Here is an 18,945-nt window from a genome sequence, read left to right as displayed (position 1 = left end):
ATAACTTTTGACCAAACGCCTCGGATGAACGGTGTTAAAAATATTAAATAAAAACAGTGCCAAAACACCCATTTTTGGGCAAAATTTCTATTTGAATCCTTTTTGCCGGTAATAAAGCAAGGGTTAACAGCCAAACAAAACTAAATATTTATTGCCCCGATTCTGTAGTTTGCAAAAACACCCCATATGTGGTCGTAAATGGCTATATAGCCGCACGGCAGGGCATAGAACGAAGGGAACTCCATATGGTTTCTGGAAGGCAGATTTTGATGGACAGTTTTTTTTTTTACACCATGTCCCATTAGAAGCCCCCCCTGATGTAGCCTAGACTAGAAACTCCAAAAAAGTGACCCCATCTAAGAAACTACACCCCTCAAGGTATTCAAAAGTTACTTTACAAACTATGTTAACCCTTTAGGTATTCCACAAAACTAAATAGCGACTGTAGAAACAATTTTAGAATTAAATTTTTTTGTTACATTGCCTCAAAAAAGAGTAATATAGAGCAACCAAAAATCATATTTACCCCTAAAATAGTCCCAAAACAACAACCACCTTATCCCGTAGTTTCCTAGATGGGGTCACTTTTATGGAGTTTCTACTCTAGGGGTGCATCAGGGGGCTTGAAAGGGTACATGGTGTAAATAAACGAGTCCAGCAAAATCTGCCTTCCAAAAACCATATGACGTTCCCAGTCTTCTATGTCCTGCCGTTTAGCCAAATCGTAGTTTACGACCACATATGGGGTGTTTCTGCAAACTACTGAATCAGAGCAACCCATTTTGAGTTTTGTTTGGCAGTTAACCCTTGTTTTACTCCTGGAAAAAATTGATTATATTGGAAAAATTTCCAAAAAATAGAAATTTCGAAATTGTTTCTCCATCTGCCATTAACTCTTGTGGAACACCTAAAGGGTTAACAAAGTTTGTAAACCCAGTTTTGAATACCTTGAGGGGTGTACTTTCTTAGATGGAGTCATTTTTTTTAAATTTCTATTCTAGGGGTGCAACAGGGGGCTTCAAATGGGACATGGTATAAACAAAACCAGTCCTGCAAAATCTGCCTTCCAAAACCCATATGGTGTTCCCCTCCTTCTATGTGCTCCCGTTCGGCCAAACAGTAGTTTACGACCACATATGGGGTGTTTCTGCAAACTACAGAATCAGGGCAACCCATTTTAAGTTTTGTTTGGCAGTTAACCCTTGTTTTACTCCTGGAAAAAATTGATTATATTGGAAAATTTTCCAAAAAATAGAAATTTTTAAATTGTTTCTCCATCTGCCATTAACTCTTGTGGAACACCTAAAGGGTTAACAAAGTTTGTAAACCCAGTTTTGAATACCTTGAGGGGTGTACTTTCTTAGATGGAGTCACTTTTTTTAAATTTCTATTCTAGGGGTGCAACAGGGGGCTTCAAATGGGACATGGTATAAACAAAACCAGTCTTGAAAAATCTGCCTTCCAAAACCCATATGGTGTTCCCCTCATTCTATGTGCTCCCGTTCGGCCAAACAGTAGTTTACGACCACATATGGGGTGTTTCTGCAAACTACAGAATCAGGGCAACCCATTTTGAGTTTTGTTTGGCAGTTAACCCTTGTTTTACTCCTGGAAAAAATTTATTATATTGGAAAATTTTCCAAAAAATAGAAATTTTGAAATTGTTTCTCCATCTGCCATTAACTCTTGTGGAACACCTAAAGGGTTAACAAAGTTTGTAAACCCAGTTTTGAATACCTTGAGGGGTGTACTTTCTTAGATGGAGTCACTTTTTTTAAATTTCTATTCTAGGGGTGCAACAGGGGGCTTCAAATGGGACATGGTATAAACAAAACCAGTCTTGAAAAATCTGCCTTCCAAAACCCATATGGTGTTCCCCTCATTCTATGTGCTCCCGTTCGGCCAAACAGTAGTTTACGACCACATATGGGGTGTTTCTGCAAACTACAGAATCAGGGCAACCCATTTTGAGTTTTGTTTGGCAGTTAACCCTTGTTTTACTCCTGGAAAAAATAGATTATATTGGAAAATTTTCCAAAAAATAAAAATTTTGAAATTGTTTCTCCATCTGCCATTAACTCTTGTGGAACACCTAAAGGGTTAACAAAGTTTGTAAACCCAGTTTTGAATACCTTGAGGGGTGTACTTTCTTAGATGGAGTCACTTTTTTGAAATTTCTATTCTAGGGGTGCAACAGGGGGCTTCAAATGGGACATGGTATAAACAAAACCAGTCCTGCAAAATCTGCCTTCCAAAACCCATATGGTGTTCCCCTCATTCTATGTGCTCCCGTTCGGCCAAACAGTAGTTTACGACCACATATGGGGTGTTTCTGCAAACTACAGAATCGGGGCAACCCATTTTGAGTTTTGTTTGGCAGTTAACCCTTGTTTTACTCCTGGAAAAAATTGATTATATTGGAAAATTTTCCAAAAAATAGAAATTTTTAAATTGTTTCTCCATCTGCCATTAACTCTTGTGGAACACCTAAAGGGTTAACAAAGTTTGTAAACCAAGTTTTGAATACCTTGAGGGGTGTACTTTCTTAGATGGAGTCACTTTTTTAAATTTCTATTCTAGGGGTGCAACAGGGGGCTTCAAATGGGACATGGTATAAACAAAACCAGTCTTGAAAAATCTGCCTTCCAAAACCCATATGGTGTTCCCCTCATTCTATGTGCTCCCGTTCGGCCAAACAGTAGTTTACGACCACATATGGGGTGTTTCTGCAAACTACAGAATCAGGGCAACCCATTTTGAGTTTTGTTTGGCAGTTAACCCTTGTTTTACTCCTGGAAAAAATTTATTATATTGGAAAATTTTCCAAAAAATAGAAATTTTGAAATTGTTTCTCCATCTGCCATTAACTCTTGTGGAACACCTAAAGGGTTAACAAAGTTTGTAAACCCAGTTTTGAATACCTTGAGGGGTGTACTTTCTTAGATGGAGTCACTTTTTTTAAATTTCTATTCTAGGGGTGCAACAGGGGGCTTCAAATGGGACATGGTATAAACAAAACCAGTCTTGAAAAATCTGCCTTCCAAAACCCATATGGTGTTCCCCTCATTCTATGTGCTCCCGTTCGGCCAAACAGTAGTTTACGACCACATATGGGGTGTTTCTGCAAACTACAGAATCAGGGCAACCCATTTTGAGTTTTGTTTGGCAGTTAACCCTTGTTTTACTCCTGGAAAAAATAGATTATATTGGAAAATTTTCCAAAAAATAAAAATTTAGAAATTGTTTCTCCATCTGCCATTAACTCTTGTGGAACACCTAAAGGGTTAACAAAGTTTGTAAACCCAGTTTTGAATACCTTGAGGGGTGTACTTTCTTAGATGGAGTCACTTTTTTGAAATTTCTATTCTAGGGGTGCAACAGGGGGCTTCAAATGGGACATGGTATAAACAAAACCAGTCCTGCAAAATCTGCCTTCCAAAACCCATATGGTGTTCCCCTCATTCTATGTGCTCCCGTTCGGCCAAACAGTAGTTTACGACCACATATGGGGTGTTTCTGCAAACTACAGAATCGGGGCAACCCATTTTGAGTTTTGTTTGGCAGTTAACCCTTGTTTTACTCCTGGAAAAAATTGATTATATTGGAAAATTTTCCAAAAAATAGAAATTTCGAAATTGTTTCTCAATCTGCCATTAACTCTTGTGGAAGACCTAAAGGGTTAATAAAGTTTGAAAAAACAGTTTTGAATACCTTGAGGGGTGTAGTTTCTAGAATGGGGTCATTTTTGGGAGGTTTCTATTATCTAAGCCTCACAATATGACTTCAAACCTGAACTGGACATATGGGGAATGTAAAGTCATCACAATTTTTGGGGGTATTACTATGTATTACAGAAGTAGAGAAACTGAAACTTAGAAATTTGCTAATTTTTCAAAATTTTTGGTAAATTTTTTTTTTTTTAATGCAAAAAAATTTACTTTTTGGACCCAATTATAGCAGTGTCATGAAGTACAATATGTGACGAAAAAACTATCTCAGAACGGCCTGGGTAAGTCAAAGCGTTTTAAAGTTATGAGCACTTAAAGTGACACTGGTCAGATTTGCAAAAAATGGCCAAGTCCTTAAGGTGAAATAGGGCTGAGTCCTTAAGGGGTTAAAGACTATATCACATGTAATAGTCAAGGTGTTATTTACTCATTGACTTGTTCATGTAATAAGATATATGTCTAGGATGTACAAAAAGGTCCTTAAATAGAAGAATGGGGAAACATATTTATAATATTTACAGAATATACGATGGTTACCCCTTATCCCGACATTATAAGGATAAACGTGGGGGTTTAAGTGAGGGAACTCAATTTAGTGGAATAGAGATTTAATTATTTGCATTTGAAAGAGGAAGAAAAATATGAGAGAGAACCAAGGTTTAAAAATGGGAGGGGAGAACCCTATATAAGGAATACTAGGAGAAACAGTCTACATCCCTGATGAAGGATAACGATTATCCGAAACGCGTTGGAGCTTTTTTGACACTCCTTGATACCCGTAACATAGTTCAGTGACGTCACATAGTGCTCGGATTTGAGCTCGAGCTAGCGAGTCTAACATCGAGCTGTGCCACCGGCCGGGGCAAGCTCATTTTATAAATTACATAGGGCTCCGTATCCCACTCTAACATACAAGTACTAGCATGCAAAAGAGGATCATTAAACTCAGAAAAGGGACATCAAAGTTCAAACAGGTACATATACACATATTTGGATTGATGCTGTGAATGCACATTTACCTCTGCTTATGGTATTGTAAGGAATGTGGGGTATCGTCGCGCGGAACCATATTATTGATATTAGTTTTCCTGCTTTTTGCAGCAGTAGTGGTACTGCTGCGGTACTGCAGCGTTAGTGATAGGTCATAGAGGATAAAAGCGCCAGTGTAATATAGTTTTAAATGCTAAAAAAAACAAGGTCTGAACAAGTAGGTCCCCTAAATAATGATAAAGGGGGGTAGTCACTGAATATAAGAAAAGGCAGAGTTACTAAATGTTTTTTTTTAGCTCTGTATATACAAAAGAAGAGGAAGGAGCTGATATTTGTAGTGCTGGGGCTCCTAGTACATCCGGTAATACACTCAATTGTCTAACTGTAGATATGGTCCAAGCTAAGTTAAAAAGGGTAAAAGTGAACAAAACTCCAGGTCCACATGGATTCCACCCGAGTTCTTAAAAAGCTCAGTGCAGTCATTACTGCGCCCTTGTTTATAATTTTTAAAGATTATCAAGGTACTGGTACAGTGCCAAGTGATTGAAGCAAGTTAAATGTGGTGCCCATATTCAAAAAAGGTCCTATACATGTAATTTTAGACAAGTTAGTTTAACTTATGTTGTGGGAAAACTGTTTAAAGGACTCTTAAGGGAATATATACAATAGTATGTGACTGTAAATAATATTATAAGTGATAACCAACATGGGTTTACCAAGGACAGAAGTTGTCAGACCAACCTGATTTGTTTTTATGAGGAGGTGAGTAGTAGTCTGGACAGAGGGGCGGCTGTGTAGGAGGTGTTTCTGGATTTTGCAAAGGCTTTTGATACTGTCCCTCATAGATGTTTAATAGGTAAAATAAGGCCTATAGAAATGTCTCGGCCTATGGTGTGCGCTGTGACACTGTTGCTACACTTGCGGTTGCCCGCGGCAACGTGTTGCTGTTAGAGCATGCAATGGCAGTGTCTCGGCCTTCTGCATGGCTGCCACGCATGCTGTTGCCGGTGGTAACATGTGCATTGGTATGCTTGTGTGTGCACTTCCCCTTTAAGTGGCTTCCTTCCCTTGTCTGGTGTTGGAAGGGTTAACTCCCTTCCTAGTGTTTTGTGAACACTGGGTTTATGTGTGTGTGGGTGTGGCTGCTTGGGCTATTTAGCCTCTGCTGGATGCCTGAACCTGAGGGGTACTCCAGCCATGGTGTGTGCTGGAGCTATGCTCCTGGTCTTTATATTCCATCTGTCCAGTGAGGGCCACCCTTGTGGTCATAGATGTTTTTATGGTGTCTCACGTTTATTGCAGCTATGGATGTCCTGGGTTCCTGTGTGGTTGCGGTGTGTGCTGTGTCCTTTTAATGTTGGTGTGGACACCAGCACTTGTGCACGGATTCCAGTCAGTGTGTCTGTGGCAGGTAAGTGTGTTACTAGTTTCGCTTACCTGCCATCTCTATAGCTGTATGTGTTCCCCTCTCCTTGCAGCTTGGCCAGTGGAGACTCCTGTTCGTCCGTGTTGTGGAGGAACAGGTAGTCTTTACCCTGCTCCTAGTCCAGGGATTTCCTGAGGGTTAGTAGGGCCCCGAGGTTCAGGAGTATGAGCTCTCCTACCATCTGGGTTGGCTCATACGGTTAGGAGTCAGGACCAGAATTAGGGATGTTGTAGGAGGTTACCTGCTCCCATTTTACTCCTTTTGGCCAGGCTGATCCCCTTTACCCTATGACACCGCACGGTGGGGGGTTTCCCCCACTCCCTGTCGTGACAAGAAAGTATAGTTTTTAATTGGATTGAAAACTGGCTGAAGGACCGTGTCCAAAGAGTTGTGGTCAATGATTCCTATTTAGAATGGTTCTGGGTTATAATTGGTGTAACCCAAGGCTCAGTGCTGGGTCCTCTATTATTTAATTTATTTATTAATGATATTGAGGATCAGATTAAAAGTACCAGTTCTATTTTTGCAGATGACACTAAGCTATGTAGTACTGTGCAGTCTATGGAAGATGTCCATAAACTACAAGCTGACTTGAACACTCTGAGTGAATGGGCATCAACTTGGCAAATGAGGTTCAATGTGTAAACTTATGCATCCTGGTAGTAATAATCTCTGTGCATCATATGTCCTAGGGGATGAAATACTGGGAGAATCAGTAGTAGAGAAGGATTTGGTTGTCCTTGTAGATTGTAGATTTAATAACAGCATACAATGTCAATCAGCTGCTTCTAAGGCTACCAGGATTTTGTTATGCATTAAACGAGGCATGGACTTGTGGGATATAATAATACCACTTTACAAAATGATGGTGCAGCGTCATATGGAATATGCAGTTCAGTTCAGTCCATAGATAGGATGCCTTGGAACTGGAAAAAGTACAAAGGAGAGCGACTAAACTGATAAGGGGCATGGAAGGTCTTAGTTATGAAGAAAGATTAAAATAATTAAATGTATTTAGTCTTGAGAAGAGACGTCTAAGGGGGGACATGGTTAACGTATACAAATATATAAATGGGTCATACAAAAAAATACATTGAAAAGCTGTTACATGTAAAATGCCCTCAACAGAAAAGGAGGCACTGACTAGACTGGAGAAGAAAAAGTTCAGTCTCCAGAAGTGTCAAAGCTTCTTTCCTGTAAGAACTGTGAAGCTGTGGAATAGATTTCCTCAGGACATGGTCACAGCAGGAACAGTGGACAGTTTTAAAACGGGCTTAGATGAATTCTTAAAAGTAAACAACATTAATGCTTATGAAAACGTGTAGAAATCTGAGTCTCACTTCCTTCTGGGATTCGCGTTCCCACCTATCCTGTGGTTGAACTTGATGGACTTTATGTCTTTTTTCAACCGTATTAACTATGTAACTATGTAACGTTGGCATATTTTTTTGGCATGAGTTAATAGTTTGATTGGTAACCTTATGGAGAACATATGAAATTTTGATTAGCAGAGTGAAAAAAGTTTTTGTTCTATTTTATAGTGTTTGGGATTGTATCAAGTTATAGATCTAGGGGAAAGTACAAAAAATTGTTGATTTTGAAGGTCCTACAGAAAGCAGTGACCTTCCTCTTTCTTCAATGTAAGAACTTCAGAATCACCAGGACTCTTTCTAGAGGAATCATGGTAAAAGGTTCATGGTCAAATAGGCCAGAAAAGAGGCACATTAAACCTTGGCTGGAGTTTGTCAAAGTGATTTAAGGGTCTTTTTGCACCTTGAGAAATATGGTCTAATAAAACCAACAATGAATTATGTGGACTGAATGCAAAGCACCATGTCTGAAAAACCAGACAATGCTTATTGCTTAGCTAATACCTCTTTACAGAGGGTGAAGATTCACCTTCTAAAACAACAATGCAAAAACAGTACAGAAGTGGGTTTGTGACAAGTATTTGAATGTCCTTCAGACAAAAAAAATAATAAAAATAGGCGCCACATGACTACAAGATTTGCTTTCTGAGACACAGAGTGCTAGAGAGGCGCCACATAAAAAAAAAAAGCCTGCAGCTCTTTGGCACAAATTTGGCACAACTTACTCCAATGCACTTCTTATTAAGACCGATATGTGAGATGCCATAGCTCAAAGACCCAGAAATAAAAATTGGTCTTGTGATCAGGAACTTGATTCAGAAAAGACGCAGGTGCTTAACACAGGGTCGGTTTACAAAATAAGGTACGCATACAGTGCTGCCCATAATTATTCATACCCCAGGCAAATTTGGACTTAAAGTTACTTTTATAAAAGCTGAGAATTTTTTTTCCCCACAATAATGCTTCTTGTACATCGTCTTATTATCTTTTGGGAGATAGCTATGTCATTTCGCGTCAAAAAATTACTTGCTGGTTGAATAAAAGTAACTTTAAGTCAAAATTTGCCAGGGGGATGAATAATTATGGGAAGCACTGTATATGGTTATACACACTTTTGTTAATGCTGAGCGAATATGAAATACTTCATTCTTCAAACTACATTTTCTAATAGCTTTGCGGAGTCAATAGTTAATAAAAGTATGAACAATTTATATAAGAAACATCATATTACCATCATGAATTGGCTCATATAGGTGATCGAAGAACTGAATTGAAGTTTGGTTGCTTAATCCCAACACTTCTACGTAAACTTTAAATTTGAAAGTAATATTTGGACGGTTTAACACACATCCTACTTGTCTTCCAAAGGAATCGGTTCTGTAGTCTTGGCACTTGATGAACACATTCTCCTGCCTAATCCAAAAATAAAATAAGCAATCAATATTCATTGTAACTTTGTATTGTGAAGCAGTTTTAGTAGTGAGCTCACAAACTCACACAATGTTGTGGAGAATAAAAGCATATTATTATTTGTATTATTATTTGTATTATTACATCAGAGCTAAATTATTTGTGTGCATTCCTGAGTGGCTGTGCCTGACTTTATTGTACTCTATAATAGGGATGCTCAACCTGCAGCCCTACAGCTATTGTAAAACTACAACTCCCACCATGCCTTGCTGATAGCTGTAGGCTGTTCAGGCATGCTGGGAGTTGTAGTTTTGCAACAGTTGGAGGGCCGCAGGTTGAGCATGCCTGCTCTATACCAAGTCAGAGCAGTGTAGTCTAGTTTATACACTGTGACTTGCTTTTGATGCCAGGTTTATTGCATTGCAGCTGAGAGTACGGTATACTGTGATCACATTTTTTTTTTCTCTTCCTTCTCCAGGGTGTTGCACAGGTGAGTATTGAGGGCAGCTCAGTCCTTTGAATCCAGAGGAAAAAAAAGCAGTCTGGTTTGTGAGCTGCACTTATACAAGCAGACAAACAATGCGAGTTTGTGAGCATTCACGTATTTGATTTCCGGTGTGTGTTTGTATTTTGTGACTTTAGATTATGTGAATTGAGATTCAGGGACTTTTGGAGGGGACTACAGTAAGTTAGATTATTATCACTGCACTATATTGTATTTTTTATCTGTTTCTTGCGTAATCCCCATTTAGTATGTGTTCCATTATTGACAACGCAGTCAAGTGCACCTCTTGTCTAATGTATGCATTCGTGAAACAGCCGTTTGAGGGTGCATATCTTTGTTCAAAATTGCCCATTTGGAATCGCACATTGTGTATCTAACCAGGCGAGTTTCAACACTGAGAAGCGTTGACAATTTGTAAAAGAGTTTGCTGCTTAATGTGCAAGCAGGAAAATGGATTTGAGAAGGGCACTCGCTATATGGGAATACACTGAAATTTAATAAAACTCCACTTAAAAGAATACAGGAATTAAATCAATAAAATGACACAATAATAAAACAATTGTAATGGCACAGCAATAAAACCAATTAAGATGAAACAGCAAATCAGCTAAATATACTGCCTAGAATAGCCAACCGGCTGACTAGACCATAATAACCATATACATCCACATCTGGTATATAGCCCGTAAGTTCACACTTGTAGGGTATCAGATATCCCTCATACGTTGCACAAGCCTGCTACGTCCAAAGAACTCCAGGTTATTATAGGCAGACAACAAATGATTACTATCAGGATTAGTATGGTATGTTAATATGGGTGAACAACGCAAGTGGTTAGTAACAGAATTGGTCTGGTAAGTTGCGAATAAACTTTCCCTTAATGCACGGTATTAGTTGTACTGATATTGTACATTACCGCTCCTGCTGGGTTCTCCGGCTGTGTCCTGTGGGGGTTTCTTCTGTCAGCCCACCCGACGCGGCATTCAGTGTGGCTGTTACCTAACGCGGCGTCCCGCGTGGTATCAGAGTCAGACATAGCGTCCCACGTGACTCTGTAGCCGCTTCCTGGAGGGCGTCTCCAGTCTCCTGGGTCCTACTTTCCCTCTGCCTCCGCTCTCATTTGGTTTCGGAGATGCAGGTATCTATAGGGATGTAGCATCAGGTTTCCATAAATAATTTATATTTCATTGATGAAAGTCCAGTACGGCACCAAACGCGTTTCAGGGTATACACCCCTTCATCAGTGGATATCCAATTTCCGTGTATTCCCATATAGCGAGTGCCCTTCTCCAATCCATTTTCCATTTAGTCTTTTAGGACGGGCGAGTCCATTGAAGTGTGCACCCATTTTATTGTGTCCAGATGGTGAGCCACCAAATATATAAAATTTACACATTTACTGTGCAAACACTCTATGTGGTAGATATGCGTGAGGGTGGTAGCGAGGAGGCTCAGGAAAGTGAGGTAGGTAGCTGGATAACAGTTACAAAGCAGGGTAGAGGGAAGAGTGCCAGGGAGGCTAGCCCTGATCTGACACACCCCAACAAATTTGCATGATTGCCAGATTAGGGGGATGTCAGTTCAGGAAGAGCACTGCTGCAGCAAGACACTTTCTCTGCCAGTCAGGGGAATGTCAGCTCCAGTAAGCAGGGGACCAGGAGAGCAGGGCAGACCAGAAAAGTGCTGGTAGTGGGAGACTCAATTAATAGGGGTACAGATATGGTGATCTGTCACAAAGACCGGGATCGTCGAACAATGTGTTGTCTTCCTGGCGCTAGAGTTCGACACATCGCGGATCGGGTTGACAGATTACTGGGAGGGGCTGGAGAAGATCCAGCAGTCATGGTCCATATTGGAACCAATGACAAAGTTATAGGTAGGTGGAGAGTCCTTAAAAATTATTTTAGGGATTTTGCTCAAGCTTAGGGCAAGAACCTCAAAGGTAGTGTTTTCCGAAATACTACCTGTACCACGAGCCACACAAGAAAGGCAGCAGGAGATTAGGGAGGTTAGCAAGTGGCTCAAGAATTGGTGTAGGAAGGAGGGATTTTGATTTCTGGAGAACTACAGGCTCTATCGTAGGGATAGGCTGCACCTCAATGGGGAAAGGGCAGCTGTGTTGGGGGAGAAGATGGCTAGAAGGTTAGAGGAGTGTTTAAACTAGGGACTGGGGGGGAGGGTAATTACATTATAGGATGGGAAGATAGTGCAGAGACCGGCGGCGAGGTAATGAGACTGGGGGAGGAATGGGAGTAGGGGACTAAAACAGTTCAGAAGGAAAAGTATAGGGTAACAAATATACATAAACCTCTTAATTGTATGTATACTAATGCCAGAAGCCTGACTAATAAAACTGGAGAACTGGAATTAGTGATGTATGAGGAGGACTATGAAATAGTGGGAATACCTGAGACATAGCTGGATGAAAACTATGACTGGCCAGTAGCGTTGAGTAGTGTTCAGGTCCTCGTGTCGAACACCTCGGGATGCCCGAGAACAATGGAAGTCAATGGGAGAACCCGAGCATTAAACCAGGCACCCCCTGCTCTGAAAGGGGATGGTATCTGGTTCATAGGAAAAGGTCAGAAATTGATGGAAACACCACCGAAATGGTTCAGGAACAGCATGGGGAGGATGTCTGGATGTATCTTGGACTCCCAGGTCACTGCTGGGAACGATGTTGCCTGAGTAAAACACCACTTTTGACAATTATACGCACCAAACCAAAGATAAAATCCATTTTAGAGGAAAAATTTAAAGGGCTGCCAAAAATTGCAAGGAATCGGCACTCTAATACACCCTTTATTACACATAAAGGAGGGCATCATACACCCTTGAAAAATTATGATTGATGGCCTGCTGGTGACCCTCAAAAACATTGAGCAAAGGCCTGCTGGTGACCCTCTAAAACATTAGGGGAGAGGGCCTGCTGCTGATCTGAGCATCGAAAAAATTATGGGCGAGTGCCTGCTGCTGAGCTGACCATTGAAAAAATTATGGGTGGGTGCCTGCTGCTTAGCTAACCATTGAAAAATTAAAGGCAAGGGCCTGCTAGTGAGCTGACTGTAAAACATTATGGTTGAGGGCCTGCTGGTGAGCTGACCCTCAAAAACATTATATGCCAGGGCCTTCTGGTGAGCTGATCCTCTAAAAGATTGTAGGTGAGGGCCTGCTGGGGAGCTGACCCTCAAAAACATTATATGCGAGGGCCTGCTGGTGAGCTGACCCTCTAAAAGATTGTAGGTGAGGGATTGCTGGTGAGCTGACCCTGTAAAACATTATGGTTGAGGGCCTGCTGGTGAGCTGACGCTCCCAAAAATTATATGCGAGGGCCTGCAGGTGACCTTACCCTCTAAAAGATTTTAGGTGATGGTCTGCTGGTGAGCTGACCCTCTAAAACATTACATGCGAGGGCCTGCAGGTGAGCTGACGCTCTAAAAGATTGTAGGTGAGGGCCTGCTGGTGAGCTGACCCTCTAAAACATTATATGCGAGGGCCTGCAGGTGAGCTGACCCTCGACAAGTTTGTAGGTGAGGGCCTGCTGGTAATCTGATCATCTAAAACATTACATGCGAGGGACTGCAGGTGAGTTGACCCTCTACAACATTAGGAGCAAGGGCAGAGTAATAAGCGTGTTGATATGATGAAAGAGGAGGAGGAGGAGGACGATAAAAGGAAGATTGAACCATATACAGTCAGGTCCATAAATATTGGGACATCAACACAATTCTAACATGTTTGGCTCTATACACCACCACAATGGATTTGAAATGAAATGAACAAGATGTGCTTTAACTGCAGACTGTCAGCTTTAATTTGAGGGTATTTACATCCAAATCAGGTGAACGGTGTAGGAATTACAACAGTTTGCATATGTGCCTCCCACTTGTTAAGGGACCAAAAGTATTGGGACATAATAATAATAATAATAATCATAAATCAAACTTTCACTTTTTAATACTTGGTTGCAAATCCTTTGCAGTCAATTACAGCTTGAAGTTTGGAACGCATAGACATCACCAGACGCTGGGTTTCATCCCTGGTGATGCGCTACCAGGCCTCTACTGCAACTGTCTTCAGTTCCTGCTTTTTCTTGGGGCATTTTCCCTTCAGTTTTGTCTTCAGCAAGTGAAATGCATGCTCAATCGGATTCAGGTCAGATGATTGACTTGGCCATTGCATAACATTGCACTTCTTTTCCTTAAAGGGTTTCTATCACTTCGTTTCACCAATTTAGCTTTCAGACACTAGCGATCCGCTAGTGTCTGCTTTATCTAACCATCCTAATATAAGAGCTTATTGTCCTGCCGTTTAGCTAAAAAAATAACTTATATAGATATGCAAATGAGCCTCTAGGTGCTATGGGGGCGTGATTAGCACCTAGAGGCTCCGTCTACCTTAACAAACTGCCGCCGCCCAGCGCGTCCCTCCAGCCCGCCCATCTCCTCCGGAATGCGATGCTCCTCGTATTCGGCGCATGCTCAGTGAATGTCTGATCGCTTCCCTGCTCAGACATCTCCACTGCGCCTGTTCCTCGGAGCACTATGACGTCATCGGCGCAGGCGCAGTGGAGATGTCTGAGCAGGGAAGCGATCAGACATTCACTGCGCATGCGCCGAATACGAGGAGCATCGCATTCCGGAGGAGATGGGCGGGCTTGAGGGACGCGCTGGGCGGCGGCAGTTTGTTAAGGTAGACGGAGCCTCTAGGTGCTAATCACGCCCCCATAGCACCTAGAGGCTCATTTGCATATCTATATAAGTTATTTTTTTAGCTAAACGGCAGGACAATAAGCTCTTATATTAGGATGGTTAGATAAAGCAGACACTAGCGGATCGCTAGTGTCTGAAAGCTAAATTGGTGAAACAAAGTGATAGAAACCCTTTAAAAAACTCTTTGGTTGCTTTTGCAGTATGCTTTGGGTCATTGTCCATCTGCACTGTGAAGCACCGTCCAATAAGTTCTGAAGCATTTGGCTGAATATGAGCAGATAATATTGCCTGAAACACTTCAGAATTCATCCTGCTGCTTTTGTCAGCAGTCAGATCATCAATAAATACAAGAGAACCAGTTCGATTGGCAGCCATACATGCCCACGCCATGACACTACCACCACCATGCTTCACTGATGAGGTGGTATGCTTAGGATCATGAGCAGTTCCTTTCCTTCTCCATACTCTTTTCTTCCCAAGTTGATACAAGTTGATCTTGGTCTCATCTGTCCATAGGATGTTGTTCCAGAACTGTGAAGGCTTTTTTACATGTCGTTTGGCAAACTCTAATCTGGCCTTCCTGTTTTTGAGGCTCACCAATGGTTTACATCTTGTGGTCAACCCTCTGTATTCACTCTGGCGAAGTCTTCTCTTGATTGTTGACTTTGACACACATACACCTACCTCCTGGAGAGTGTTCTTGATCTGGCCAACTGTTATGAAGGGTGTTTTCTTCACTAGGGAAAGAATTCTTCTGTCATCCACCACAGTTGTTTTCCGTGGTCTTCAAGGTCTTTTGGGGTTGCTGAGCTCGGTGTGTTTCTTCTTTTTAAGAATGTTCCAAACAATTGTTTTGGCCACGCCTAATGTTTTTGCTAACTCTCTGATGGGTTTGTTTTGTTTTTTTTCAGCCTAACAATGGCTTGCTTCACTGATAGTGACAGCTCTTTGGATCTCATCTTGAGAGTTGACAGCAATAGATTCCAAATGCAAATAGCACACTTGAAATGAACTCTGGACCTTTTATCTGCTTATTGTAATTGGGATAATGAGGGAATAACACACACCTGGCCATGGTACAGCCAAGAAGCCAATTGTACCATTACTTTTGGTCCCTTAACAAGTGGGAGGCACATATGCAAACTGTTGTAATTCCTACACCGTTCACCTGATTTGGGTGTAAATACCCTCAAATTAAATCTGACAGTCTGCAGTTAAAACACATCTTGTTCGTTTCATTTAAAATCCATTGTGGTGGTGTATAGAACCAAAAAATTTAGAATTGTGTCTATGTCCCAATATTTATAATTTAATATATATATCCCAATAATATATATTTTCTCCAAAAAGCGCCAGAATGTGGAGCACCTACCGCTTGGCAAGAGATATTTCTGCAAGGGTGTGCTCCGGGGAACAGTTGCTGGCCTGTTCGGTGTGGCCCGCCTTCTCCGTTTTGCCACCCCACTGCCTCTTCCAGCCTGTTGCGGTGCTGCAGATCCCTTCCCTCTGTACTGCTGTCCTCGCTCGGCTTGCCACCTTCCCAGGTTGGGTCAGTGACTTCATCGCCCAACACCTCCACTTCCTCACTCTGCTCATCCTCCTGACTTGTTGACCTAACAACAACCTCAGTTATTGACAAATGTGTCTCATCCTCATTATCAACCTCTTGAGACACTAATTGCAGTTGACTTATTGGCAACTGTGTCTCTTCATCATCATCCACCTCTTGAAACACTAATTGCCGTTCCCCATCATCATTTTCTTGTGACTGTGGATGCTCAAGAGTTTGGGCATCAGTGCACACGATCTCCTCATGTCCCTCTACAAGCTGGCTTGTCTAGAGGCCCAAATGAAGGAATGGCGCTGAAAAGAGCTCCTCGGAATATCCGAGTGTGGGATCACTTGTTTGGCTAGACTCTCCATGTTGGGAGGAAGGAGGATCAGGGTGAGGATTGTGTCGACCAGACTCTTGGAGACTGGACTTGGTGGAAGACAGGGTGGTGCTTAACCGACTGGAAGCATTATCTGCTGCAATCCAATCGACTACCTGGTCGCACTGGTCTGACTTCGAGAGCGTTGTCCTGCGCCGCTCTTCAAACTGGAACATGAAGCTAGGTATCGTGGATGATTGTTTTTCTTGTGCTCTGGCAGCAGGCACAGTTTCAATGTGCCCAGGGCCATGGCCTCTGTGTGCACCATCAGCATCACTGCCACTTCGTCCCTTATTGCTCGCCTTCTTCATATTAAATGTTATATATGCTTGAAAGTATGTCACACGTACAGTAGCGTAGGATTTGTAAGTGTATGCGCAAAAAAAAAAAAATGCTATTTGGGATGTGGAAACATCACAAAGGAGATATACCGCAGATAATGTCAATGCTGTCACCAGCGGCTAATAAAAAATTACAGGGAATGTCACAGGTATTTGGAATGTGTAAACATTGCACAGGAGAAGGACCGCAGATAATGTCGCTGATGTCAGCAGCGGCTAATATAAAATTACAGGGAATGTCACAGGAATTTTGGATGTGGAAACGTTACACATGAGAAATACCACAGATAATTTCGCTGATGTCAGCAGTGGTTAATATAAAATTACAGGGAATGTCACAGGTATTTGGGATGTGGAAACGTTACACAGGAGATGTACCCCAGGTAATGTCACTGTCCGCAGCGGTCTAACTATTGCACGCTATTTAGCGCAGGATGCGCTAAAAATAGATATTGCTGCCACACACAATAGTCCTTAAAAGGACTTTTTGGTCTGTAAAGTTTTAGCAAATTAGTGCAGGTTGCACTAAAAATATATTTTGCTGATGCCACACACAACAATAGTCCTTAAAAGGACTTTTGGTTCTCTGACAAGTTTTTCAACAAAAAATAAATAAAAATCCCTACACTATATTTCCCTTCTTCAGCACAGCTCTCCCTGACTAACACTGAGCTGAACACGTGTCATCGGGTGCTATATAGCACCCGATGATGCATTTTGGCCAGCCAATCGCTGTAATGCCAGTAACCAACATGGCTACGGCATTATAGTGAAGGGCAGTCCTCACTTGCACAAACGTGTGGGGAGGAGACTCCAGTATTGCGCTGGAGCACATGCAGTATTCAGCCGAATACCGCCATGTGAGGAGCATCGAATAGTGTTCGGCGGAGCATGCTTGATCAACACTACTGGGCAGTTAATGTACAGGGTTACAGTCTGTTTAGAAAGGATCGCCAAAGGGGGAGGGGTAGGGGTCTGCCTTTATGTAAAGTCCTGTCTAAAGCTTACAGTCCGAGAATATATAACTGAGGGACATGAACATGTGGAGTCACTGTGGGTAGAATACATGGAGGAAAAAAACAATAATAAAATACTAATAAGAGTTTATTATAAACCACCTAATATACCAGAGTCCACTGAAAAAATCTACTACTAAACGAGATAGACGAGGCAGCAGATCATAATGAGGTTGTTATTATGGGGGACTTCAATTACCCAGATATACACTGGGAAACTGAAACCTGTGTATTCCATAAAGGAAAAAGGTTCTTGGCAATAACCAAAGACAATTACCTTTCCCAACTGGTTCAGGACCCGACTAGAGGAACGACCATACTGGACTTAATATTAACCAATAGACCTGACAGAACAACGGATGTGCAGGTTGGGGGGCACCTGGGAAATAGTGACCATAAAGTAATAACCTTCCACTTATCATTCAAAAGAGTGCTTCTTCAGGCAGGAACAAAAATACCAAACTTCAAAAATGCAAAATTTAGCCACCTAAGAGAGGCCATAGGCCCAACTAACTGGGACAAATTCCTCAAAAATAAAAATACAGCCACAAAATGGGATATTTTTAAAAGCATCCTAAAATCTAATTGTGATAGGTATATATACATACATACATACATACATACATACCTTATGGGAATAAAAGGTTAAGGTACAAGAAAAAAAACAATGTGGATAAATAGAACTGTAAAGAAAGCAATAAATGACAAAAAAGAAAGCATTTCATTCACTAAAACAGGAGGGTAGCGAGAAAGCACTGAAAAACTATACTAAGGAAAAAAAGTATAAATCTGAAGGTGTCTGCCCTTTACAGAGTAATGAGGGAGGAGTTGCAGAGAGCGATGAGGAGAAAGCAAAGCTATTAAATAGTTGTTTCTCCCCTGTATTTACTGAGCAAAATAAACTGTCTGATGAAATGCAGAATGTAAAAGTAAATTCACCATTAAAAGTGCCCTGCTTGACCCAGGAAGATGTACAGCGACGTCTTAAAAAGATTAAAATAGACAAATAACCAGGACCAGATGGCATGCACCCCTGTATCCTAAGAGAATTAAGTAATGTCATAGCCAGACCCTTATTTCTGATATTTAAGGACTCTACAGGGAGTGTTCCACAGGATTGGCGGATAGCTAATGTGGTACCGATATTCAAAAAGGGTCTAAAAACAGAGCCCGGAAACTATAGGCCGGTAAGTTTAACATCTTTCGTGGGTAAACTGTTTGAAGGTTTTCTAAGAGATGCTATCTTGGAGTACGTCAATGAAAATAAGCAAATAGTGCCATATCAGCATGGCTTCATGAGGGATCTGTCATGTCAAACTAATTTAATCAGTTTCTATGAGGAGGTAAGTTCTAGACTTGACAGCGGCGAATCAATGGACGTCGTATCTGGACTTCTCCAAAGCATTTGACACTGTATTGCATAAAAGTTTAGTATACAAAATGAGAATGTTTGGACTGGGAGAAAATATCTGTGATAGAAAACAGAGGGTGGTTATTAGAGATGAGCGAATCGAAG

The 18,945-nt window shown here is 41.4% G+C and overlaps 1 protein-coding gene across 3 annotated transcripts in view; it reads right to left on the bottom strand.

Annotated features, from left to right (window-relative positions):
* The window catches only part of LOC120994858 (granulocyte-macrophage colony-stimulating factor receptor subunit alpha-like), a 182,851-nt gene that overhangs the window by 42,877 nt on the left and 121,029 nt on the right, over positions 1 to 18,945 (bottom strand). For all 3 annotated transcript variants that reach the window (XM_040423713.1, XM_040423712.1, XM_040423714.1), the window contains one exon: positions 8,746 to 8,927. In XM_040423713.1, coding sequence (XP_040279647.1) covers positions 8,746 to 8,927 — 182 coding nt within the window. The remainder of the gene's footprint in view (positions 1 to 8,745; positions 8,928 to 18,945) is intronic.

Source organism: Bufo bufo, chromosome 3, assembly GCF_905171765.1.
Source record: "Bufo bufo chromosome 3, aBufBuf1.1, whole genome shotgun sequence".
In the NCBI taxonomy this organism is placed as follows: domain Eukaryota; kingdom Metazoa; phylum Chordata; class Amphibia; order Anura; family Bufonidae; genus Bufo; species Bufo bufo.
The sequence above is the reverse complement of the archived record's forward strand: the minus strand, read 5'-3'. Positions and strand labels throughout refer to the sequence as shown.